Genomic DNA, 26,307 nt, shown 5'->3' with positions numbered 1-26,307 from the left:
TGGACTCAGTTTGGTAGATATTCTACTTAATCCAATAATTCTGATTTGAACTGAGGGGAATTCACCCAGCTCTGGTCTCTCATGAACACTTGTAAGAAGAGCAAATCATAGAATCATACCATGTTTTGTTATTAGTAGAGATTTTTTTTAGAGGTCCGTATCCTGCTCATATTTATGTTCTCCAATTCTGCTAGGGCAAGAAGAACTGTGTTGAGCTCTTTGTATCACCAGTAAACAGAAAAGGCGTTTCTGAGACACTACCATCTGAAGAAGTATTGAGATCTCTTAATATCAATGTGCTACACCACAGTTTATCCCAGTTTGGAATTACCGAAGTCTCTCCAGAGGTAAGCAATCATGAGTATATCATGCTGCATCTCATTATTCAACACGCATCTCAAGTGTGCTCTTATTAAGCACTACCATTTCAAAAGGTAGTGATATAGTGCATAGCAGATAAATGTGCTCCTAGTCATGCCTAGATTCTAGCCTTAGTCAGATGTTTCCTATCCATTAGGCAGTGATGACAGATATGTCAATTTCAGTTCTCAGCGTCTAACTTTTTCAGTCTGAAGTTTGGTTTTTCACATTTTCACATCAGTTTGCAATTTTTTAAAAAGTCCTCATGAAAATTCGTTGCTGCAAATTTCTCCCAACATACACATTTTTGCAAAGCAGTTTTGTAATATACAGTGGCACCTTGGTTTTCAAACTCAATCCATTCTGAAAGTCCATTTGACTTCCCAAACATTTGAAAACCAGGGCACGGCTTCTGATTGGCTGATTGGCCCCGGAAACAATGTTGACAGCCGAAACGGATGTTCACAAACCGACCCTTAGTTCCGGGTTTGCTGTGTTTGGGAGCCGATTTGTTCATCAACTAAGCCATTTGGGAACCAAGGTACCACTGTAATGCATTTTTGTGGATTATTTTCATTAATATATGCATTTATATGCATACATTACCCTAGCATGTGCATTTTGTTCTGTACATTACTTGACTTGCAAACTGCATTGCAAAATTCAGAAAATTGTGAAGGTTGGCTACGTATTGTTTCAGCAAATGAGAATGAGGCAAGTTTGCATTTAAAGGCAATCTGAATCAAATTTCTTTTCCATCACCACCTATGAAAAGGTCAGTGAGAAGCGAGCCCTGCTGCTTGAAACTGCTCATTGGCCACTTCCCCCAGCTGACACATAGCTGTCATTAACCAGCCTCCTTCAAACTGATGTTCATTGCATGTCATGGTGTGTGGTTGAGGCACATAGCAGCATTAAGGAGTGGTAGCAGCCCCACACATGTTCTTGGCGTGTTTGGTAACCACAGGTACCAAATGCAAGAAAGGGCCTTCTGATGTACGTATTATGGGGGAAAGACCAAAGGCTCAGCCAGAAGGTAATCAAAACATTAACACAGAACTTTGTGACACCTTAAAGCTTAGCTGTTTTGTTTTGACATGAGATTCTCAAGGCTTGTGATTAAAATTTTAGCTTATTTGAAACAAAGTGTACATCGTTTTGACTACCCAAATATGCATGCATACACTGCTATTGAAAAATGCAATTTAGCTTGAGCAAAAATTTAGTTCCACTCCATTTGAGGATATATCAACAGAGAAGAGCCTTGACTACTGAAAACTGAGTGCCTTGTGAAGCAGCATAATATAAAAGTTGGGTTAGATGCAGACTAAGTCAGGATTTTTATAACTTATCTTTCTTTGCTTATCAGCTGCCTCCTAAGATTTCATTTGCACCTGCTTTCAGTTCTCTATATGGTTCACAGATTAAGGTTGCCTTATATAGCTATTGAAGGAGTTGTGGGCGGAGATACAAAACAAGTCGACCGAAAGTTTAAGCAATTCCAGTTACCTTCTCACCTGCTGAACCTGGTGATTTCCAAGAAGGAATTAGACTTGGCTATATAACTTGACACAGTTCGATTCATGGGTAGAAAGACTTTTCCAGTGCTCACTAAGGAAGGTATAAAGTCTCCTTCTTAGACAGGTTAGGGTGGTTTTTGTATCGTATTTGTTATAAGTGTGATTGGAACTGATTCATCCAAGCATTTTATATTATAGAAAAACACAGCAAAGGTTTTTTTAAAAAAAAAACCTTCATATCTACCTGACAAGGGCTCTCAAGTGTGCAACCAGAACAGTGTAATTACATTTTGTTTTGCTTTTGTGTTTTTATAAAATCAAAGAAAAACGTCTTGCAAGGCAAGCACGAATCGGGTAAACTCTGGAGCAAAGAAGGATTTTATGCTGTCATCATATTTCTGAGCATCTTTGTTATCATTGTGACATGTCTGATGGTAAGTCTGTTTCTTTACATTTTCTTTAGCTCATGCTTGTCTCAAAAGCCCAACCGGCAGATTTGTGCCAGAAGTATTTACATAATGCAGTCCAGTCTTTAAACCACTAACAAAAAGCAATAAAAAATTATGCACAGCCAGACTTGATGTAAGCTGGGTGTTTGCATCTGGAACGACTAAAGCTTTTCTGCAGCTGACTCAAAAACGGCTTATGCCTCACATTTATTTTGTAAGGGGTAGAGCCCAACTCAAAGCACGTGTGCTTACTTACAGCCAGAGGAGCCCTCCTCAAAAATCAGTAAGCGTTCTTCTCTATGGGGAGAAAGAGTAGAACAGATGACATCCAGCCCATCGGTCCTTCTACTAAACAGCTGATTTGTGTGTACTTACTCCTTTTTGGAGAGGGCTTCACAGATGAAGGCTATGCAGCTCGACTGGTGGAGAGAAACCATGGGTGATATTTTCCCACTCAGAGTAGAGCTATTGAAGTTAGTTGTTAATTAGATTCAAAGGCTCTACTCTGACTAGGACGTGCTGAACACCACCCTATGTATGCAGCACGCTTTGCATAGACCATTCTTCATTCAGCTTGGAGGGGGGGAGAGGGCAGAGGGTAGATTAGGAGCCCTTTGAAGGGAAGTTTTTGATGTTTGATGTTTTACTGTGTTTTTAATATTTTGTTGGAAGCGGCCCAGAGTGGCTGGGGAGGCCCGGCCAGATGGGTGGGGTATAAGTATTATTATTGTCAGGGTTTCTGGGAGAGAGGAGGAGATGACAGAGGAGACGGAGAGCGAGTGGGAGGAGGGGCAGAAGGATGAGGAAGAAGATGACGGAATTCTGAGGGAATCCACGAGTCTGAGCAGCGAGTCAGAGGATTCTCAAAAGGGGGTTACCTTAATCAAGCAAAGGGGAGGAGAAGGAAGAGGCGGCAGAGGATTCAGCCTCAGGCGAGTCACGGAGAGAGGGAACCCAGGGGGGCAGGAAGACCCTGCGGAAAAGAAAGGAGAGGAAGAGGTGGTCTAGAGCCAGGCTATTAAGTTGGTGCGGAAGAGGGGAGGAGTCAGAGGGGACTTCAGCGGTCTAACGTGGCAGACGTGCGGCCACAATGCTGAACTGTATGAGAAGCAGAAATCTTCAATAAACTTTTCCTGTAAATAAGCTGCAACGGAGTGAGGTCTCTTGTGAGCTGGGACCAGACCTGGGTGGCCGTGACAGTAAGTCCCCTCTCTGAAAGCAAAAATTTTTTTTTGCGAAGCTCACGAACGGGAGCAGCCATGAGCGCTGAGGAGCAGCTGGTTGCATTGCGGAATCAGGTTACCGCTCTCACATCGGCAGTCATTGCTTCGCAGAAGCAGAAAGACGACTTGGAGAAGACGTGCCAGGATTTGCAGGCAAGGTGGGAGCGCGCGGACAAGGCGGGGGCCCCAGGATCCAGAGCGGAGGGCATTGCGCTTGGACGGAGGGGGGGTGCCCTAGTTCCGCATTTTAATGGCAACTTGCAAGACTATCCCAATTTCAGAGCGGACGTTGTATATGCACTGCACTTACTCCGTCACGATTTTAAAGATGAGGAGGAGAGAGTGGGGTTCATTGTTTCGCACCTGCATGGGGAGGCCAGGGCTTGGCTACGCAATTTGTGGCGCGAAGATGGACCGGCCCGTCGCGATTCAACTGCGTTCATCAAAGCGATGGATTCTTGTTTTCAATCCTCTGTGGATGTGGACATTGCGCGCCGTCAAATGCACGGGCTGAGGCAGGGGAAAGCGACTGTGCGCCAATACCACTCTAAATTTTTTGCATTGCTCACCGCCTTAGATTGGCCAAAGGACAGTAAACCGGTCAGAGATCTTTTTTGGGAGGGATTGAGCCCCCCCATCAAGGATGAGATCGCTAGGGGGGACAGACCCCAGACCCTAGAAGACGTGGTGCAACGGGCTTTAGCTCTTGGAATTCGACATGAGGGGCGTCCGTGGCATGAGGAGGACGGGCCCCAAGCGCGTGCGCAAGCAAGGACTCTCCCTTTTGGGCACAGGGACTTCAGCCGTGCGCACCCCTCGCCAATGGGGAAGGACAGAGAGGAGCCAATGGAGATTGGTGGTGCTAGGGCTCAGAAGCCATCCCAGAGCCCTGTCCCTGGTGCAGCCAAAGCGAAGCCTCCTAGAGGAACCAGGAAGTGTTACATCTGTGACAGTGCGCACCATATGGCGAAAGAGTGCCCCCAGAGGCTCCAGAAGCACACTGCAGCGCTGGCAACTGTAACAGCAGAGGTGCAACCAGGGGAGCAGCTTCAGGGAAACGACAGTGCCTGGCTGGAAGCAGAGCTACTGGGGCTCAGCCAGGCGGATCTGTAGACAAGCCCCCAGCATCACTGCAGAGCGTGGACCCTTTGCCTCCCAAACCGGCAGTTCTGCTCACAGCAACACTCCAGTTGCCTGATGGGAGACTCCTCGAGGTTCCAATAACGATCGATTCGGGAAGCAACGCCGACTTCATGGGACTGCAGTTCGTTAAGCAGCACAACATGGCGCTCCTGCCTGCAACGACGCCTCTGAACGTGGTCACGGTGGACGGCAGGAAGTTGCTGGGGGGGCAAGTGGTGCAGCAAACCCCTCCCATGATGATGCAGATTGGCAACCATCGAGAGCTTATTAGTTTCAATGTCACCCACTTATCGGACACACCCATCGTGTTAGGCATGAGTTGGCTGGAGAGGCACAGTCCCGCGGTTGCGTGGTACCAGAGGCGGATCAACTTTTGTTCATCGTATTGTGCTCAGCATTGCTTTCAGACCGATCAGGGAGGAGAAGCTGAGCAGCCATTGCATCTGGGTATGGTGCAAACAGTGCCTCACAAGTACCAGGACTTCTTGGAGGTTTTCTGTGAGAAGGAAGCTGACAAGTTGCCGCCTCATAGACCTTACGACTGCGCGATTGATTTAGTGCCAGGGGCGCAATTGCCTGCTGCCAAGCTGTACTCCATGTCGGAGGACGAAATGCAAGAGCTTCGGGAGTTCATAGACCATAACCTCAAGCGCGGTTTCATCCAGGAATCTAAAGCAGCGGGAGGCAGCCCTGTTTTCTTTGTGAAGAAGAAGGACACGCCCCAAAAAAGGCTTATAGTGGATTACAGGTTCATCAACAGCTTGACTAAGCCCAAAGCTTTCCCCATGCCCAAGATTGACGACCTTTTAGCGACCGTCAGGAGGGGCAAGATTTTCACCAAGCTGGACCTACGTGGAGCTTACAATCTCATCCGCATCCGGAAAGGAGATGAGTGGAAGACCGCCATGTTCACCCCTCTGGGCACATACGAATACAGAGTCATGCCTTTCGGCCTCCAAAATGGCAGCCACGTTTTTCAAGCATTTATGCACCACGTGCTAGCAGGTCTCCTCTACAAAAAGTGTGTCTGCTTTCTCGACGATATCCTGATTTTCTCGGAATCGCCGGAGGATCACGATAAGGACGTGAGGGAGGTCCTGCAGAGGCTGAAGGAACACAGGCTGTACGCCAAGTTGGAAAAGTGCCAGTTTGATGTCAGAGAGGTTGATTTCCTTGGCTACAAGTTGTCCGACGAGGGACTGGCCATGGACAGGGCTAAGGTTCAAGCGCTGTTGGACTGGAAAAGCCCTCGAAATCGGAAAGAGGTCCAGAGGTTCATCGGCTTTGCCAATTTTTACCGCAAGTTTATTAAAGGTTTTGCGAACGCGACGGCGGCGATCACTGACACCCTCAGTTCCAAGAAGAAGAAGTTCGTCTGGACCGAACAAGCGGAGCGGTCCTTCCGGACGCTTAAGGGTCTTTTCGCCTCCGAAGAGCAGCTGCTCCACGTGAATCCCGGCAGACCCATGCGGGTAGAGACCGATGCGTCGGATAGAGCGGTTGGGGCCGTTCTTTTGCAAGAGGATTCACAAGGCAACTGGCGACCGGGTGCGTTCTACTCCCGGAAGCTCAGCAAGACGGAGCGCAATTATACCATATGGGACAGGGAGTTGTTGGCTATTCATGCAGCTTTCAAAGCGTGGCGACACTTCTTAATAGGAGCCAAGCACACGGTGCAGGTCCGCACGGATCACAAGAACTTAGAGTATTGGCGGACGGCTAAGTTGCAGACCCAGCGACACATGCGCTGGGCGGAGTTCTTTGCGGACTTCGACTTCAAAATAGAATACATCCCAGGAGACTCCAATGTTATTGCAGACGCGCTGTCCCGAAAGCCGCAATACTTGGAGGAAGCAGCTCCAATCGCAGCAAAGCACATTTTCGCACCGCAGGCGTGGACGTGCGCTACCATCGCAGTCGACCTGGACGCGGTGCGACGCGCGTTGCAAAGGGATCAGTTTGCACAGTCTAAGATGGAGGAGCTACGCGGAGGGTCGCGACACAACGATGAGTTTCAATTACAAGATGGACTTTTGACTCGTAAGGGTGCCCTTTACGTGCCCACCGACGATCTTCGAGCCAAGGTTCTGCAACAGTTGCATGACGCCCCTAGTGCAGGCCATTTCGGCAAAGAAAAGACGATGGAGTTGGTGGCTAGAGACTTTTGGTGGCCCCAGATGAGAGGAGAGGTGGCGGACTACGTCGCCAGGTGTGATATCTGCCAGAGGTCCAAACCAGTGCACCAGAAGCAGGCGGGATTGCTAGAACCGCTGGAGACACCGCAGCAACCATGGGAGAGGGTAGCGTTGGACTTTGTTACAGACCTGCCCAGCTCCAGAGGTAAGACGGCGGTGTTAGTGGTGGTGGACTTGTTCACCAAGATGGCGCACTTCATCCCTTGTGCCAAGGTGGCGACGGCAGAACAGACCGCAAAGCTCTTCATCGATCACGTCTTCAGAGTGCATGGACTTCCGCAGTCCGTCTTGTCCGACAGGGGGCGCCAGTTTGTTTCCACTTTCTGGCGAAAGCTTCTGGGCATCTTGCACGTCAAAATCAACCTGACATCGGCGAGGCATCCACAAACCAACGGTCAAGCGGAGAGGGTCAACGCGATCATGCAGCAGTATCTGCGGTGCTACGCCAACCAGCGACCTGCGGCGTGGGTGGACTATCTGCCGATGGCTGAATTCGCCTACAACAACACGAAACACGCTTCCACCGGGGTGACGCCTTTCTTCGCGAACAATGGCCGTCATCCCAGAACCTTCCCGAGATTTGCGGCACCAGGAGGGGGGGGGCCTCAAGATGCCGACCAGTTTGCAGCGGAGTTGCAAGAGGTGCACGAGGAGCTGCGGAGACATTTGGAGCTGGCAAAACAGGCGTATAAGGTGCAGGCCGATAAGCACAGGAGGGCGGGAGAGGACATCCAGGTTGGGGACTGGGTGTGGTTAGCAGCCCACGCGATGCCGGCCAGGTCATTGGCCAAGAAGAAGTTAGGACACAGGCAGCTAGGGCCATATCAAGTTGAGGCTAAGATCAATCCGGTGGCTTTTCGTATAGCCCTTCCGGAAGGTTCCAGGGTGCACCCGGTCTTTCATAGGTCGGTGCTCACTCCCTACAAAACCCCACACAGGTTTCAAGAGTCAGGAGCACCCCCAGAGCCACGTAGGAGGGCGCCTGAGAGGGGGGAATCGCCAAGACCAGAACCTCTTAACGAGGTCACAGAGATACTGGACTCGAGATGGGGGGAGGAGGGAGTTGAATATTTTCTCGCCAGGGAGGGCACACCAGCCGCTGCTAATAGTTGGGTGCCAGGCTACGAGTTAGACGAACCCCTTTTGAAAGAAGAGTTCCATGCACTTTTCCCACATAGACCCATGCCAGCTGAGTACTTTGATGACTGGCTTTTCACACCCACATTGTCAGATAGCACGTTCAGGGGTTTCTCTTCCCCCGAGGAAAGAACACCAGAATCAAGCCCGCCCAGGGGATCGTGCTCGGGGGTGGACACGGAAACCCCTTATTGGTGGGAGGAGCAGCCAGAGGAGGAATGGCGTAAGAGGTGGCTGATAGGTCCTTGGCGGGCAGCACCGGAGGAAGTAGCGATGGAAGCAGAGACTGAGAAGCATTTGGGGGAAGAACCCGACTTCGAATACACTTACACAGAACTGCCAGCAGAGAACATTGACGTAGACGACCTGTATCCTGAGCCTACCCCCGAAGAGCCGCAGTTTCCACAACCGGTCCCCGGCGAGCGGGAGGGGGGAAGGGGGGGCTTCGAGGGGGGGATGGATGTCAGGGTTTCTGGGAGAGAGGAGGAGATGACAGAGGAGACGGAGAGCGAGTGGGAGGAGGGGCAGAAGGATGAGGAAGAAGATGACGGAATTCTGAGGGAATCCACGAGTCTGAGCAGCGAGTCAGAGGATTCTCAAAAGGGGGTTACCTTAATCAAGCAAAGGGGAGGAGAAGGAAGAGGCGGCAGAGGATTCAGCCTCAGGCGAGTCACGGAGAGAGGGAACCCAGGGGGGCAGGAAGACCCTGCGGAAAAGAAAGGAGAGGAAGAGGTGGTCTAGAGCCAGGCTATTAAGTTGGTGCGGAAGAGGGGAGGAGTCAGAGGGGACTTCAGCGGTCTAACGTGGCAGACGTGCGGCCACAATGCTGAACTGTATGAGAAGCAGAAATCTTCAATAAACTTTTCCTGTAAATAAGCTGCAACGGAGTGAGGTCTCTTGTGAGCTGGGACCAGACCTGGGTGGCCGTGACAATTATTATTATTATTATTATTATTATTATTATTTTGGATCTACTGGTTCAAAGTAGCATCAGAGCTTTGTTATGGTTGGTTGCAGGTTGTTTGGGGCAATTAAAGTGAATTAGCAAATATAATAAATAATAGTAATGAAGTATATCGTCAAATGTTTATTATTCCCAACTGCTAAACACCAAAAATGCCCCCACCTTTTCATTTATGCTCATGAAATAAAGGAAGTTGGGGGCAGGGAGCAGAAGTAGATTTTTCTGTGCAAGGATAATGCAGTACTCATACTCCAAACAAAATCCGAGGCTAATAATTCTTAATTGAAAATGTCTATTTTTTTGCATCCCGTTCTGGTTGATGAATCTTGAGGTTCTACTACTAAAAAAAGCAATGTAGATTCCACATGCCTGAAATCTGCTGACTCCATAGCTGGGGGGTATTCGTGCAGAATCCTTTGTATATATGTCCCTTAGATGGATTAGAGTGGTTACATTTTTTGAAGTGTATGCTAGGAGTATTTAAGAGTTAAATGGGAACCTAGATTGTAATAAATCTATAGATTCTGTGGGTCCTGGTGTGGGAGTAAGGTCCATTGAACTGAATGGGGCTTACTACTGAATAGACAAGCATAAGATTGCACCATTGAGAGGTATGGGGCACTGTGCAAGATTGCTGTTTGAAGGAAAGGATCAATCTTTTGATATGTTTTATACATTCTGCCCCAATGTTTCTTTTCTTTGCAATAATTCTGGTTCAGTTACTTCCCTCTGTATCTCATTTATCCTTTTCAAAAAGCAACTAAAATGATAGATATTGGCATGAAGATGATTCCCTCAGCTGCAGACAATACAAACTGAAGTTTATTTACAGGAAGTGCTGAGTATTCTGGTCTCATCCCTACCATACATTTAAAGCACATTGCATGCACATTTTAAACACGTGGCTTCATCCCAAAGGATCCTGGGAAATGCAGTTTACCCTTCACAGAGCTACATTTATTAGCACTTTAAACAAACTACAGTTTCCATGATACTTGGGGGGACGACTATGTGCTTTAAATGTGGGCGTGACCTCTTTTGAAAAGAATCTGTAGCACAAAATGCTCATTTTAAAACATTGCCACTGACATTCTTTGCCATTGACTGATGCCTTGTTTAATCCAGTTTGTCTATCCCCCCCCCCCCGCTGAATTTAAGATAAAATCAGCTCTTCTCTCTGTTTTCAATAGGTCCTGTACCGACTGAAAGAGAAAATACAATTTTCGGTGAGACAAGATAAGAACAAGAAACAGGAAATACACCTTTCATCCATCCCACTGCAGAGAACTCCGTCTGAGTACAAGGCAGCAAACAGAATGGTCCAGCCCGAACCGGCTCCTAAAGCTGTGAATGTCATAGTAGATCCACAAGGGCAATGTGCTCCTGAGATCAAGCCCACCCTTTCAACCAGCCCATCACCTTTCAAGATCAAGTCAGTGGGGCTTCAAGAAAGGTAGGCTTACACCTCTCCAGATTCAGTTTGCCATTGTTCCCCTTTGCGGTTATAAGTAGGTGAGACAAGTGATGTGGCCCTGCAAATGTTCTTGTGCTCCTCTTTGCATCAGTCCCAGCCAAGCAGGAGCAGAGATGATGGGAGCTTATTCATTCATTCCATTTGTATGCTGTCCATCTACCCAAACGCTCTGGGACTTGTGCTCCAGCAAGATGCAGGTTGCCCACCCCTACTATAAAGGAAGTTATTTTCTGAGTACTTTGGAGATTATAATTTGCACTTAAACTGCCAAGTATTGAAATAATGTTTGGAATCAGTAAAGGTAAAAAAAGAAAAAAGGTTGGAAGCTTCCAAAGAGGGAAACAAACATGCTTTGAATCCGCAATGTGATCTTTTTGGATTGAGTGGTTAATTTCATCATTTTGCTTTCCTGTGTTTATGTCCTGGCCTCGGTTGCAGCACATCTGCTGGAAAGCCATCAATTAGAAACATACCTTCTAGTGCAAGCACTTTTCGTAAATCATCAATATGCTGCGCAGTGACTCTTGTTGGCTAAAGTGCCTAAGCCCAGCTAGCAGAGCAAAGAAAGATGCAAAGAGCATGCAGGCAACAGAAGCGAGGTGGGAGGGTGGGTGGGTGCTCAAAAATATTGTTATTTAAGAGCATTGGTGTTTAGGAAGAACAGATTCCTTTTAAACAATAGCATCTCACCTATAGATGCATTTTCATCAAAGGTATGTCAGAAATTGCAACAGTGTACAGGATGTGTTCTGAATACTTAAAAGGGCTTCCCTTTTGTTCAAATAAAGGAGTCCTGCTGGTTTCTCTGTGCAATAAAATAGTCAACAATGAAGAAAGGCCATTGGTTCTCAAGAGGGAAATGGAAATTCTACAGATATGCCCAGGTTGCATGGATATCTGTACCTGGATGGGGAACCGTAAGCAAGTGATATATGTATAAGGTAAAGGTAAAGGGACCCCTGACCATTAGGTCTAGTCGTGACTGACTCTGGGGTTGCGGCGCTCATCTCGCTTTATTGGCTGAGGGAGCCGGCATATAGCTTCCAGGTCATGTGGCCAGCATGACTAAGCCGCTTCTGGCAAACCAGAGCAGCGCACGGAAATGCCATTTATGTTCCCGCCAGAGCGGTACCTATTTATCTACTTGCACTTTTTGGCGTGCTTTCGAAGAACTAGGTTGGCAGGAGCAGGGACCGAGCAACAGGAGCTCACCGTGTCATGGGGATTCGAACCGCCGACCTTCTGATTGGCAAGTCCTAGGCTCTGTGGCCAGCTTCCACTAATCAGCTGTTTTGGAGAGAGACCCAATCAATCAGGAGAAAGATGGGAAGCTGGCTTTGGTACCCCATCACCACTGCCTCTCCTTTCCCTGCCAAAAAGCTAGTAAATGGAGATCTGCTTGGTTGGATTAGAACCATTATGTATTTAGTGATCCCAAAGGTTCTTTTGAGATCTTGAAATCTGCACATAAATGTAGTAGTCTATCACAATCTCTCTGGATTACTGAGCTGCAGATAGACACAAATTTTATTTAAAGAGAACAGAGTAAGATCGCTCCCCCCACCCCTTTCAGACATCATGTGGTTTTCTTCCTCTGGAGCAACTACAGTTCTGGCCAAGTCATTATTTTTACAAGCTGGAGAGGGATTATTAGCAGGCCCATGCCCTAGGTATACATGCTAGAGGCATAAATTGTTTTGCTTATAAAGGTGGCCACTTTGACATTTGTTGAAAACATTGCTGTTATTATCATGTTCATAAAAAGTAACAACATAAAGTGTTCTTCAAAGTGCCTTGCTTCCTGCCTCTCCACCCCAGATCAGTCTTAAAATATAGCTTAGGGTGGGCTTTTGATCCTTACAGAACATTTTGCTCCCCTTAACACACTTCAATATGAAATAGCACTCTGGCAAAGTCTGAAACAGGTGTACAAAATTCTAGCTAATATGGGATATATGATATGAGCAGACAGATCTCTACTGCATTGTTGAACAATTCATACCTGAATTGGGTGGGGTGCAGCAGAGAGAACTAAGCAAATCAGGTGTCCGTGTGAAAGTGTTTCCTCATACGCGACACTATCTGTGTGGTGAAGAGAAAAGGGCATGTCTGTCCCCCGCCAAATGTGTACTATGTTTCCTCCCAACATCTCTCTCAACCATTCCCCATCAGTGAACAAGAAAATAAATAGCATTGAAAAGGAGAGATTTTTTTTGGGGGGGGGGTGAAATTCTCATGGATGAGGTGCAGGGGTTTAGATGATTGTAAGTTATCCTTATAGTAACTCTTCAAGGTAGGACAGTTTTAGCATCCCACATATTGAAGATGCAGGCTAAGGTGATGGCGACTTGCCTAAGGCTTCTCACAGTGCAGTCCTACACATGTTTACTCAAAAGTAAGCCCCATTGAGATCAATGGTTTCGACTCTCTGGTCGGTGTGATGGGAATTGTCATTCATCACCAACCTAAAGTTTGAACCAGGAACATCTTGATCTGAAATTCACATTCTCAGACAGTGTGTGAGACAACCAGACAAATACTGATGTCTGAAAAATTGAAAGTAGGAAATATCAAGTGGATATAATCTGATGGACAATCACAGTCCCAACACATTAGCCCAACTATTTTTAAGAAGCTTCAATGCTGTGCAAAATGCCACCGTGAAGCACCATGTACAGTGGCAAAAACATAATTAATCAGGATTGTGCCACATCTTTCATTATACTACCAGGCATTAGTTCTTCTAGAAGCTTCCAGATTATTAGCAATATTTTGTGAGTTCACTAAATTCACTCTGGAGTATTATTTACGTGCATATGGTGTGGGCTGAGAACTTGCCATAGAGTTCTCCTTGGTGTAGGCATGATGCTGTTGCTTGATGGATAGTGACATCTAGCGGAAGAAGATAATATTGTCAGTGGATCTTCTGTTCCATCTGTTACAAATTCTTGTAAGAGTTTATTCGAGAAATTAGAATGTGCCCCCTGGTGGCAATCTTTCTGCTTTAACCAGCTCAGTAGTCCATTTGTATTTCTCTTTCACTATAGTGTGGCCTAATATTACTATCATAAGAGAAGTTACTGGGTAGTAGCAATCTGGGGGAAGGTCTCTTTCCCCCATGTATGTGTATGTGTTTGGGGGTGTTGTTTTTGCTGCTGTTTAGTCGTTTAGTCATGTCCGACTCTTTGTCACCCCATGGACCAGAGCACGCCAGGCACTCCTGTCTTCCACTGCCTCCCGCTGTTTGGAAAAACTCATGCTGGTAGCTTCGAGAACACTATCCAATCATCTCGTCCTCTGTCGTCCCCTTCTCCTTGGGCCCTCCATCTTTCCCAACATCAGGGTCTTTTCCAGGGAGTCTTCTCTTCTCACGAGGTGGCCAAAGGATTGGAGTTCTCAGCTTCAGGATCTGTCCTTCCAGTGAGCACTCAGGGCTGATTGGGGGTAGTGATAATTTTATTATCTAGTGTTCACAGAAGAAATCTGGCATTGGAAATATTGATCTCTACACAGTGAAAAAGAGAGCAGATAATAGGATGCATGCCTTCAGCAACCATTCCTAAGTGGTACCAACTGATCTCTGTGGATTCCATTGGCTACAGATCATGAAGCAGCCCGTTACACTGGCACAAAGCAAGATACAGCATTGACTGGGGTCATTCCCCCTTCTTAGACTTGCCTTTACTTCATCTGTTTCCCTGGGCCTCAGCTAGCTTACCCTTGTTCATATATCTTGGGGGGGGGGGAGAGAGAGAGAGAGAGAGAGCCACAGCAGTTAAAGAGGTGGGCAACTGAAATATACTCAGAATCGAGAGTGGATTTCATACTCTTTATTCAGCTCATAGCGGTGAGGAGGAATGGAAGTTCCCCACAATATCTGCTTTATATACATTATTTACACAATGGGCTGCATGTGATTGGCTAATTCCGGGATTCTCCTGTAAGCCAATCAGGTTGTGGATTCACTTCCACCTGGAGCTGGATTGGGTGGCTCCTGCGGACCAGTCATACTGCTGCATTGTTCTATGACCAATCATACTGCTGCATTCTGAATCCTATTGTTCTAGGACCAATCAGACTGCTGCATTTTAGATCCTATTCAGCTCAGTACATAACAGCAACCTTTTCAGGATCAAAGATCAACTTACACTGGAGAAAGTGACTATAGATGCTGCAGGCCTCAAGTCAGCCCCGTCCCCAATGCCTACCTAGGCCTACTGATCCCAGGAGAGCAACATGCAGCACTCTTCCTTGTAATTCTAATTAGATTATCTAAATACCACAGACTGGTGTCATTTATGGGTTTATCCTATCACGTTTCACGTGTTTTTATTTTTTAAACACAGATCTTAATGGCTGAGGCTGCAATCTTAACCCCACTTACCTGGGAGTAAGCTTCATTGCTCAGTAGGACTTTGAATAGACATGGGATTGTATCCAAGGTTAGTGGACCCATTGGAATTAATGGACATGACTAACTTAGGTCTGTTAATTTCAATTGATCTACTCTCAGTAGAACTTAGTTGGCTGCAACCCATTATTAGGATTGCCCTGCAATTTGGGGAAATCTATACTGGACCTAACTGTCAGGGGTCCCTTTACCTTTATATGTTACAATGTGGGGAGCAGTGCTGGATTTACGTATAAGCTAAACAAGCTATAGTTTAGGGCCCCACTCTTTTGGGGGGGCAAAAAAATAAAGGGAAAAAACAACCTGGATGTACATTTCCAAAATATAAGATAAAAAAATAAAATAAAACCTACCTACAGCAACAGTGTTTTGTGTTGTCTAGGCACCTATTTGTTATGTGCAAATGGCTTTAGATACCCATTAGGTCCATAAATTACCATATAGCATATATTCAACACAAAAAACAACGACAATTTGTTGTTGACAAAGGACAGCTGGACGTATAAAGGGCCCCATTACCTTCAGTAGCTTAGGGCCTCATCCAACCTAAATCCAGCCCTGGTGGGGAGCCCTATTAATGCGCAGGCATGTGCAGCCTCTAAGCGCATTCAGTTCAGCAGGTATAGACTAGGCTGGAAAAGGCCACCATTCACCTGTGACAAGCTATCTACTTTTTCAAATACTTCTGTGGGGAAAAAGCAGGGCCTCAAGTGTTTCTTCCGCTCTCATACCTTTTAGGTACTGATAAATTCCTTCCTTTCTAATATTTAATTAATTGAGCAGAATTGCTGGCTTAAGTATCGCTGCTTGTGCTATTTATAAGCTAATTATTATTAAACATTTCCTGCCTTTATGGTTCAGCATTCTGTTAACGGACTTTCGGGCATTGTGTAGCTCTCTGCAATTTGAATAATGAAACCGAGCCAGTGTTTGTGGATGGTTTCAGAAGCATGAGAACCTAATATATATTTACAGGAAGGGATCTGGAATTTCCTGGCTGAAATACACAGCTTTGCATAGATTTGGAGGATAAATTTACTCCATTGTGTTGAGATGAATATGCTTTTCTTTGTGCTTAATATAACCCTTAGGCATTTGCTTTCAGGGAAATGTCAGTAACAATTGTTTAAAGCAGAAGCTTGGGATAACCCCCCCCCCAAAAAAAAAAAGTTGTTTCAGAAGAGTATTTCAAAGATTGGACACAATGGAGGGGAGAGTACTGTAGTTTAGTTATTTATAAAAATGTTTGTATACCACAGTTTCACTTGAAAATTTCAACATGGTATGCAACAATTATAATGCCATAAAAAGCAGCACAAAAGCAACCCCACTAGGTTCCTATCAATGCTCAATGCCTTAGCCAAGCCTATTCTTTCCTATAATCGATAAAGTTGTGGCTTAATTCAACCCAGTACCAGTCTCCTATGACATTATTGTGGCCCTCCCTTCACCTGCCATAACCATTATGCACCTGTGCCGGGAATTATAATACCATTAAAAAACCCAAAAATTAAACTGTATCACCAGCATACTATAATGGGGGGCGGGTCATCGTCTACATACATCAGACAGCAAAGAAACATTTCCAGCAAACATTCCAGAGTTACTGTAGAATGCATTTGCTGAATCTCTATTGGAAGAGGATTCCACAGGAATGGGTCAGTAACGCAGAAGGCTTGGTTTCATGTTGATGTCTAATGAGCCTCACCAAGATGGGGGGCAACCCACGATGCTTTTGCAGATGGTAGTGATTGAGCTGGGATTTAAGGGTTCAGGCAGTCCTTAAGGTACCCTGTTCTTATGGATTAGATCAGGGTTTCCCAATCTTGGGTCTCCAGCTGTTGTTGGACTACAACTCCCATCATCCCTAGCTAGCAGGCGCAGTGGTCAGGGAGGATGGGAATTGTAGTCCAAAAACAGCTGGAGACCCAAGGTTGGGAAACCCCAGTTTTAGATCATTCCTCTTGAGTATTGAAAGCATGAATAGGCAACACGTGTACTGGCCCCACTCTCTACAGTTTGTGCATTTGGTGGCCTTATGAAATGCCCCATGTGCAAAGAGATGTCCATGCCTAGGGCTCCTCCATGCAAGGGGAGTCTCCTGACTAGTCCAGGATTCCTCCTCTCATGAAACAGCCAGAGGTGAGGCCAGTGGGTGCATGTAGCTGACATGCATGACATCAGCAGGGGTCATGCTAACTACCACAACCCCACAAGCCCCTCGCACATATATTCACCACACGAAAAACCTTAAGACAAAGTAATTAGAAATATCGTAATTTAGGGAGGTGAATTTAAAAGAAGCTAAAGTTTTAAGTAGGCATTTTCTCTTGATTCACAATGCAGCTATTTCAGTCTGAGGGGAACAAACAGGTTAGTATCTTCAGGGCCGAAATACAACTGTTTGTGACAGTAAATCAGGAACAGGGAACTTGAGGCTCTGGAGGTGTTTTGTTGGACTACAACTCCCATCAGCTGCAGCCAGCATGGCCAATGGTCAGGGATGATGGGAGTTGTTGTCTAGAGGGCCCCACCCCTGCAGTAAATATTCACAACAGAGACTTCATATATTTACAACAGGAAGCTCTTTCCGCTGAACACAGAGCATTGTCTTTTTTGTTGTACGCTGTGTCCTATACCAAAGGAGATCTTCCACCTTTCCTAAGAAACAATGTTCAAAAGAGCTCATAAACTGTGGTTATATTTTGGATTAGACAACTCCCAAGAGACACTCCGTTTTTATGACAATTCTACTTACAGCATCAGCATCTCCAGAGTCAAATAAATCTGCAGTTGCCACCACACTAATACTAAGCCTTTTATGTAAATTAGGCCAGTGTTTTGTTTTGCTTCTTTTCCTCAGAGAAGCATAAGCATATTGCAGGCTCACAGTTCTTATCATGGCCTGATTCTTGTTACAGTCGTTGCTACTGGTTTTAGCTTGTACACAGGAAACTGCAGTGCCAATCAATATCATTCCCAAGGTGACAGGAAACCTTCTTCAGTCAGTTGTTGATTGCGCTTGTCTTTGCTGCACCACCCATTGCATTTATTCCCTTTGGCTGAACTTAAGACAGATTAATCACTGGCTGACATCTGGCAGACAGTTTTGGTAGCTTGTCAGTGATTTGTCTCAGTGGCTTGTTAAAAGGTTCCTTGTATTTATAAGTGGCTGGGGGTGAGAGGAAGGGAAGGAGCAATAGCTTAGACTGCAACATAGGACCCACTTATCTAGGAGTAAGCCCCATTGAACTCAATAAGTCTTATTTCTGACACGAGAGCACTAAAATCGTTTTCAAAGAGTTTAGAATTTTCCGTTCCCCCAACATTTTAGGAGGATGGATAGTGTCAATCTGTGGCTATGTAGCATTAAGAAAACCAGGGTGTGTGAATGCACGTACAAATTAAAGAATTGTTCAGTCTGTATTGGTCTGCCTTGCTCACTTTAAGCTCCCAATTGTTCCTCTGAAGCCCCACCCTAACCCTCCCCACAGCCATAGCTGTCAACTTACAGATTTGAAAATAAGGGGCCAGCAGCCTCGAAAATAAGGGATCAGCAGCCAAAATGAGGGATTTTCCGAACACAGGTATGTTCAACTTCTGAGCCCCTCCGAGCCAAAGGCAGAAAGCCCAGCCAGCAGCCAAACGAAGCCTCAAGCGGTGGTTCCCACAGCACAGCAACCCGGCAAAGGCGATGCAGCAAGGAAAACCACCGTCACCTCTCTGCTGGGAAGCGCTGAGCAAAGGCGAGTCCCCAGGCAACGCGGCCAATTTGATCGGCACAAGGCATGCAAGCTTCACCCCCCAGTCATTCTTAGACTCCTTATTGGGTGAGCAACGCAGCCAAGCAACACAGTTGGAGCCTCCCTCCTCCCTGGCCAGCAGGCAGGGAGGGAGAGGAGCTGCTTCCTTTGAAACCCGGGAAATTTAAGGGCCATCATCAATAAGGGACAGCAGCGGGACACAGCGCTGGGATAAGGGACTTTCCTGCCAAATAAGGGACCGTTGACAGCTATGCCCACAGCTCGTGCAAATAATGGTCTCATCAGCTTTTGAATGCAGAAAATCCCTGGGATTTTCCAGGATTTTCCCAGCATCTCCAGGCAAGACTGAGACTGTCGCTTGTCCGAAACCCTAGAGACCCTCAGAGTGTGGACACTGGTGAGCTAGCTAGACCATGGATCTGACTTGGTATACGGCAGCATCCCTGGTTCTTCATCAACCAGGCTAACACCAGCCTTGATGGCAGGCTGTATGGGGAGGGCAAGCCTGACTATGCACCTCAGAACATGCATTGTGTATGTTCTGCATACAAAGACATGATTCCTTTTGGAATCACTGTCAGCAAAGGATACTTTTGTCTTTGCTGCATCTGAGAGCACTGTTCCCGTGCTTTACCTTTCCATGTAGGAATGAACGGCAACCAGTCACTTAATACAAGGGAAAAGTAAAAGAATCCACTCAGGGCCACTGCTAATGTGGTGACCCCAGTTGTTGAGAATCAAGTCCTCTCCTAACCACACAGACCATCTGATTTGTGTTTCTTGTGCACAATAGATGGGGAACCCTCCTACTCCCAGCATCCCAGACTATTGGGCTCCACTGGTTGGTGCTGATGGGAGAAATATCTGGAGGGCTATAGATTCCCAGTCCCAATGCTAGAGAGTGATGGACCAGCAGGAGAGCAGGACAAAATGTTGGGAAGTTGATAGGGGTGTGGGTGTGTGGGTGTGGATGTGGATGTGTACACACACACACAGCGAGAGGCATGAATCTTTGGGGGGGGGGTTTACTGTCAATGTTTCATCTGAAAGTATGGTTTACATGATAACATTCCAGTTCGATGGTAGAACTAATTGACAGGAAAAGATGGGAGGCTGTCTAAGCGTTCAGTTTTGAACAGTCAGTTCCCGTTGCTCAGCAGCACAGCCTTATCGAGGGAAGTACAGGAGTGAATTGGCAGTACTTTAGAAAGCCTGATTAAAAGAGGGAAAGCTGAAATTGCTCTCATGTCAGCTGTTTTCCTGCACAGGATGTTGAGCGATTCCTGTCCCAACCAGATACTGATTGCTTAAAACTTAAGTCTAGAAGTACTTGTCGAAATCATTTCCTTCATTTTTTTATTTTTTAAATTTTATTTATTTTGAGATGATAAAGTCTGAATGAGTGACTTGGAGTGTAAAGTTGGGCATTGAAGATGCTGGGCAGTTCATGAGTCATAGAATCAACAGGGTTGAAAGGGAGCCACAAAGATCATCCAGTTGACTCCTCTGCCAATGCAAGAAACCCATGACTACCACATCCCTGGTGGGTAACCATTGAGCCACAGCTTTAAACCAAGGCAGTCTGTGTGGCCTAAGTAATACAGCTGCCTAAGTAACGTGGTCCCACTTCCCTTAACCCTTTTAACCTTTAAAGCCCTATACAGCCTAGGACCCTCACACCTACGGGACCACCTCTCCTGGTATGTCCCCCGGAGGACCTTACGGTATTGAAACAAAAACACCTTGGAGGTCCCGGACCACAGAGAGGTTAGGCTGGCCTCAACCAGAGCCAGGGCTTTTTCGTCTGTGGCCCCGATCTGGTGAAACGCTTTGTCACAAGAGACTAGGGCCCTGCGGGACTTGACATCCTTCCACAGGGCCTGCAAGACAGAGCTGTTCCACCAGGCCTTTGGCCAAGCCACAGCCTGACCCCCTCCTTTGGTAATTCTTCACAGAACTCTAGCCCAATGGTTACCATTAATTTGATTTGAACTGGTTTTATAATGAATTGGTTTTAGAATGCTGTAGACACAAACGTACAATAAGCAGAAAGGAGAACCAAGGAAGACAGAAGTTGTGTCAGAAAACTTGGGGACAACAGACACACAGCTTGTTTAGATGCTATCCTGATTCCGTGGCTTGCTACCAGGAAGCAGGGACCATGGAGATGTGCCACTGTTTGTATGAAGGATTGTCCCCTGGCATAGGCTAACAGGGACACATACCTTGAATAATATCCTGTCCCCCTGCTCACGCATTTAACTAACTGGTCAACAAAGTCCCTTAAAGAGTGGTTTATTTAATTTTAGAATAGCCCTATAATTGTCGATTTTCACACAGTCTTTTGCCCATAAATGCAACAAGTAGCTTAAGCAGTCAGCACTAAATCCTGTGTCCTGTCCCAATTAACACTCGGTTTCAAGATAAATTTTTAAGTACAAGCAAGGCCATCCATCCATCCATTTCCCACCTTTCTTCCATCATGGAACCCAAAGTGGTTCTCAAATGGTCTCCCTTCCAGGTGGATTCACATATGCATGTATATCACTGAATTTATCACAGTTGTCCTACACATGACAGGGGTGTTTAAAGGTGCCTGTGTGATGTCCTAAATGTGTTCGGCTGTCTTCCAAGACAGAGCTGTTGGTCTGAAAAAAGTGCAGTGGTTGTGAATAGTGTATGCATGGACATTGCTAGGGTTAAGCCAGTTGGCGTTTTAGTGTATTCATGCCATCTGAATTAATGGGGTGGTTAATTAAAAACAACCACCTGGCATATCTCAGCAGCAGCTGGCACATGCCACCCTAGGCACACAAGTGCTTGCACAGTGTGCTTTTCACTTTCTGCTCTCTGTTATCGCTGTTCATAGACTGGCTACCCGGTCTTTAAAGCATGTTCATGCCACACTCTGTACATGATGCTCTGTGTGCTTTCTTCTAAACAAACGTCACACACAAAGAAGCCCTAGGGAGCTGTTCCTATCAAACTAAAGTGCAGCATGCATGCTTTTTCTGTGTGTCCCCACCGCACCCAAATGGGATAATTTGCCTGATCGCTTGCTCTCCCACCAACCCCTTTGTGGTGCTAATTCCAATGTGTTTGGTTTTTATTTTACAGATTTTCAGTTGAAAGCAAAGGACAAAATATTTAAGTACTGTTTTACTTTACTTCATTGTATGATGTTGATATTAGAAAACAGGCTCTCTAAAAGTCTGTTTGGAAAGAGAGAACCAGAGAGCCCTAGAGCCAGAAATAGGGTTGCAAACCCCACAGGGCAGTGTACTACACTTGTACTGAAAGAACAAGAACAATTTAGCACCTTTGTGCTGATGAGCATGGAAACGGCTATAGCATATTGCAAGGATCCTGGGAACACTGTGGAAAAACCTATCCTCCTTCGGGATTCATCCCCAAATATACAGAAGGCAGAATTCACAGGATATACACACACCTAGAGGGTCCACATCCAGGCAGCTTAATTCATTGTTGAGGATCTTGTGATGCTTTTTAGATGCACCTGGAACCTCACAGTGTTCTACCTTCACAGTGTGCTTCATAGCCAAGTGGAGATTTGAACCCTGGCCTCCCAGGTCCTAGTCCAACATTCTTTTTTTCTTTCTTTCTTTCTTGAAAATTTATTTATTTGGTTTTTCAAATTAAAAAATTACAGAGATATATCAAACATAAATCATAAAAACAAGATTCCAAGGAATCTCTTGGACTTCCATCCTCCCCTTTGTGGGTCCTATTATTAATCCTTTCTTCTCACATCTCTTATGATAATCCAAACTCTTTACCTCTTCCATTATGTCCAGAATTCAACCTTAAACCACAAGTGATATTCCAATCCTACTAACGATTTTAACTGTTTACAATGGTCTTTCAGATAAGTTTCCTCCATTCCTTATGAAACTTTTGGTCTTCCTGATTTCTGACTCTTCCAGTCATTTTCACCATTTCAGCATAGTCCATTAACTTCATCTGCCATTCTTCTCTGGTAGGAACTTTATCTTCTTTCCATCTCTGGACCAGTAACATCCGTGAAGCCGTGCTCACATACATAATAGTCTTCTCTGCATCTTTGGGATTTCAGCACCTAGAATTCCTAAACGGAAGGCTTCAGGCTTTTCAACAAAGGTTATTTTAAACATTTTTTCAACTCATTATATATCATTTCCCAAGATCCTTTTACTGCCTTACAATTCCACCACATATGATAAAAGGTGCCTTCTTTTTCCTTGCATTTCCAGCATATATTTGAGCATGTTTTATACACTTTTGCTAATTTACTAGGAGTTAAATACTATCGGCACATCATTTTCATATAATTTTCTTTCAACATGCCGTGAACTTTAAATCCCAAACTTTAAAACTCTAGTGACAGGTAGATAGCCATGTTGGTCTCCTGTAGTCGAAACAAAACAAACAAAAAAAAATCCTTCCAGTAGCACCTTAGAGACCAAGTAAGTTTGTTACAGTATTGGTATGAGCTTTCATGTGCATGCACACTTCTTCAGATACTGGTATGTGAAGAAGTGTGCATGCACACGAAAGCTCATACCAATAACAAACTTAGTTTTTCCCAAGCTGTAAGCTATATATTATTCCCAAAGTCCCTCGCCCAGGTCCTAGTCCAACATTCTAACCATTACACCACACTTGCCTCTTCGGCAATCCTTTCTCTTTGCCTGTCAGTGCAATCTCCAGATCAGGATGTGCATAGTTGTGATGCAGTCTTAACATGCAAAGCCAAGCACCTTTCCTCTGTAATCGGTCCTCCTGCCAGCTAATGAATGGCTTCCTTCCACCTGCCCTGTTGACACTGTCTAACAAACAGTCCCCAGCAGCAACGGGGAATCTCGGCAAATGTCCTGGAGGTCTGGGAGGCAGAAGGAAGTGGCTCCTCCCTTTGTCTGGAATACCAAAGTGAGAAGGCAGAGACTTTTAGATATCGGTCAGCCTTGTTTAATTCCTTGAACAGATTGGAAGAAAGGAAAATTTGCATGGCAGTCCAGTTTGCATTGGAAGAAAGCAGTGAATTTAAACTACATTGAGAGAGCAGGTTGCCAAATGAAATAGCCACGTATGACGAGAGAAGCGATTTAAATGTAAAGTGCGAAAAAAAGTATAAACAGTACAATGAGAATGATTGGAGGACTCGTTTTGTCAGAAGTCTTTTTTATTTAAGTGTTTAATTAAGTATTAATTAGGAAGATTAAGTGTTTTTTATGTACGTAAATTTGCTTTTTCTTCTTTCTTTTTTCTGTATTTTCTTTTCTTTTTTCTTAATTGTTTTTTCTTTAATTTACTTTTTGTAGTATGAGATTGTAAATTCTTTGTATAAGTGTGTAATTTAAATTAATAAAAAAGGAAGAAAGGAAAACTTGCATGGCAGTCCAATTTGCATTGGAAGAAAGCAGTAAATTTAAACTACATTGAGAGAGCAGGGTGCCAAATGAGATAGCCACGTATGACGAGAAAAGTGATTTAAATGTAAAGTAAAGGCAGGAAATAACCCCTTTAAAGGCTTGATGGTTTTCACCAGCTTGGATGCCCCCGAGAAGGAGAAGAGGAGTTTCTCGTACAATATTTCCCAGTTAAATGTCTCTTCCATTCACCCTTGCCTCACTCGCTCAAAACTGCTGTGTGAATCAGTTGGGGAGGATGTGAAATATTCTGAAATTGGGCTAAGGAGGATTTGTGAGTTTCTACAGAAAAGCCTTCCTAAGAAGAACTGCCTCATAATCTTCTTACATTTATAGCTCATCCTGTAACGCAAGACAGCATGCATGATGTACTCAGTGGTCATTCATTCAGGAACTGTCCAGTCTTAGACCTGCTTAGCTTTAGCAAGGAGGTGCTAAAGGCCTTGATACATTTCTTATCACTGACATTAGGTAAAAGTAAAGGCATGACTAAACCGCTACTGGCACATGGAGGACCATGATGAGTGCCAGCGCGCACGGAAGCGCCATTTACCTTCCCACCAGAGTGGTACCTATTTACCTACTTGCACTGGTATGCTTTCAAATGCTAGGTTGGCAGAAGCTGGGACAGAGCAATAGGAGTTCACCCCATTGCGCAGATTCGAACTGCTGACCTTCTGATCAACAAGCCCAAGAAGCTCAGTGGTTTAGACCACAATGCCACCTGCATCCCTAACACTGACGTTAAATACCATTTGGAACAATTCTTTGTTATTCCTTAACCATTTGAATAGCAAATTTATATGTGTAATTCTTGTGTTTCTTTCCATACATCTCCTTAAACTGTTTCCAATGAATTGCTTTCTTTACGCCTGTCCACCAGGGCTGTTGCACAGTTTTCTTGATCAATCTCTTGAACTGGAAAAAGCTATAAATTCAAAGTTATAATTAGATCTGGCCACATTTCTTTTTTTTGTTGTTAAAAAGGAAGTAGCCCTTTTGCCACGACTGACAGATATAACAATGTAAAAGCCAAAGAAAATATTAACATTTCAATTGTGCTTTGTTACAAAACAAAACAAATGGGTTTTCTCTGCTTGCTGGGGAAAAGAAAACGCAGGCCCTTTTAGAAAGTTAAGATTGCACACTATGTGAGGGGGCAGTTGATCTAGTTGCCTGGGCACCTTCTTCCCCCTGATATTTGCCCCCTTGTGAACAGTTTCACACCCATTTGCAAAGTGCTCTGGGAGAGTGGAGTATTGAAATGGGGACCCTTTTCTATGTAAAATAGCAGAAGCTGTATTCCACTAGATGGCAAGGATGACAACTGCTGGGAGTGAAACAGTTGGGATCATTCAATGTGTAACCTAAGGGTTAATTCTGCTCTCAGTAAGTCAGCTAACCAAAAGCCGGTGTTGGAGAAGATGTTGCTTACCAACCAGGCAGAGTGGCATGATCCCTACTGAGGAGGCATGTAATCTGACTGGCTGTGTAGTTCTGAGGGAGCTTTTCCTCTGTACCTGTGGTTGAATGTCTCCCTGCTATGTCCAAGGCCTGAAGTAAGAAAGATATAACCTATTTGTCTCTTTCTCCTTAGTTATATACTGTTTTTGTTCAGTTTCCTCAGTAAAGTATTATTGGGCTGTATGTATGTATGTATGTATGTATGTATGTATGTATGTCTGTCTCTGGACTTTGCTAAAAGCAAGGATAAAATCAAGGAAGATTCTCTTAGCTTTGATGCCCTCCCACTACATTCTGAGTGATTGTACAGTAGGCAGTACTTTTTTTCCTTTAAAAAATGTTTAGGGGTACTCTCATTTTCCTACTCATAGGAAATACTGCCCCTCAATGAGGCCAAACTTAGATTCACAAAATGTTTAGGGGTATGCGTACCCCCAGAAAAAAGCACTGCATACAGGAAGATCATCAGACTACTGTACAATTGATTGATAAAAATATTTATATGCTTCTATTTATGAAAAATATCAGAGCAACTGGCAACAGTATATACTGTACATAAAACCAGCTTTAAAAACCACGAAAATTTTAAAATCAGAAATTGACTGACTATTGTAAGAATAGCAATAACCCTGACAGGCTAGGAGGCACTTAAAAGTTGAAACGGAAGGCGTCTGCTGAATCTCTATTGGCAGAGTGTCCCATGTGATTAGCATCAGTGGGTGGTTTCCCTTAGAAAGGCAAGTAATAGCTCAGCTGTTAGAACATGAGATTCCTAAT

General features: G+C 45.0%; 1 protein-coding gene across 2 annotated transcripts in view; it reads left to right on the top strand.

Annotated features, from left to right (window-relative positions):
* Window positions 1–26,307, top strand: part of PTPRR (protein tyrosine phosphatase receptor type R) — a 106,894-nt gene that overhangs the window by 64,356 nt on the left and 16,231 nt on the right. For both annotated transcript variants that reach the window (XM_081928036.1, XM_081928037.1), the window contains exons 4-6: window positions 195–347; window positions 2,204–2,314; window positions 10,182–10,444. In XM_081928036.1, the coding sequence (XP_081784162.1) occupies window positions 195–347; window positions 2,204–2,314; window positions 10,182–10,444 (527 nt within the window). The remainder of the gene's footprint in view (window positions 1–194; window positions 348–2,203; window positions 2,315–10,181; window positions 10,445–26,307) is intronic.

Source organism: Podarcis melisellensis, assembly GCF_964234715.1.
Source record: "Podarcis melisellensis genome assembly, chromosome: 10".
In the NCBI taxonomy this organism is placed as follows: domain Eukaryota; kingdom Metazoa; phylum Chordata; class Lepidosauria; order Squamata; family Lacertidae; genus Podarcis; species Podarcis melisellensis.
The sequence above is the reverse complement of the archived record's forward strand: the minus strand, read 5'-3'. Positions and strand labels throughout refer to the sequence as shown.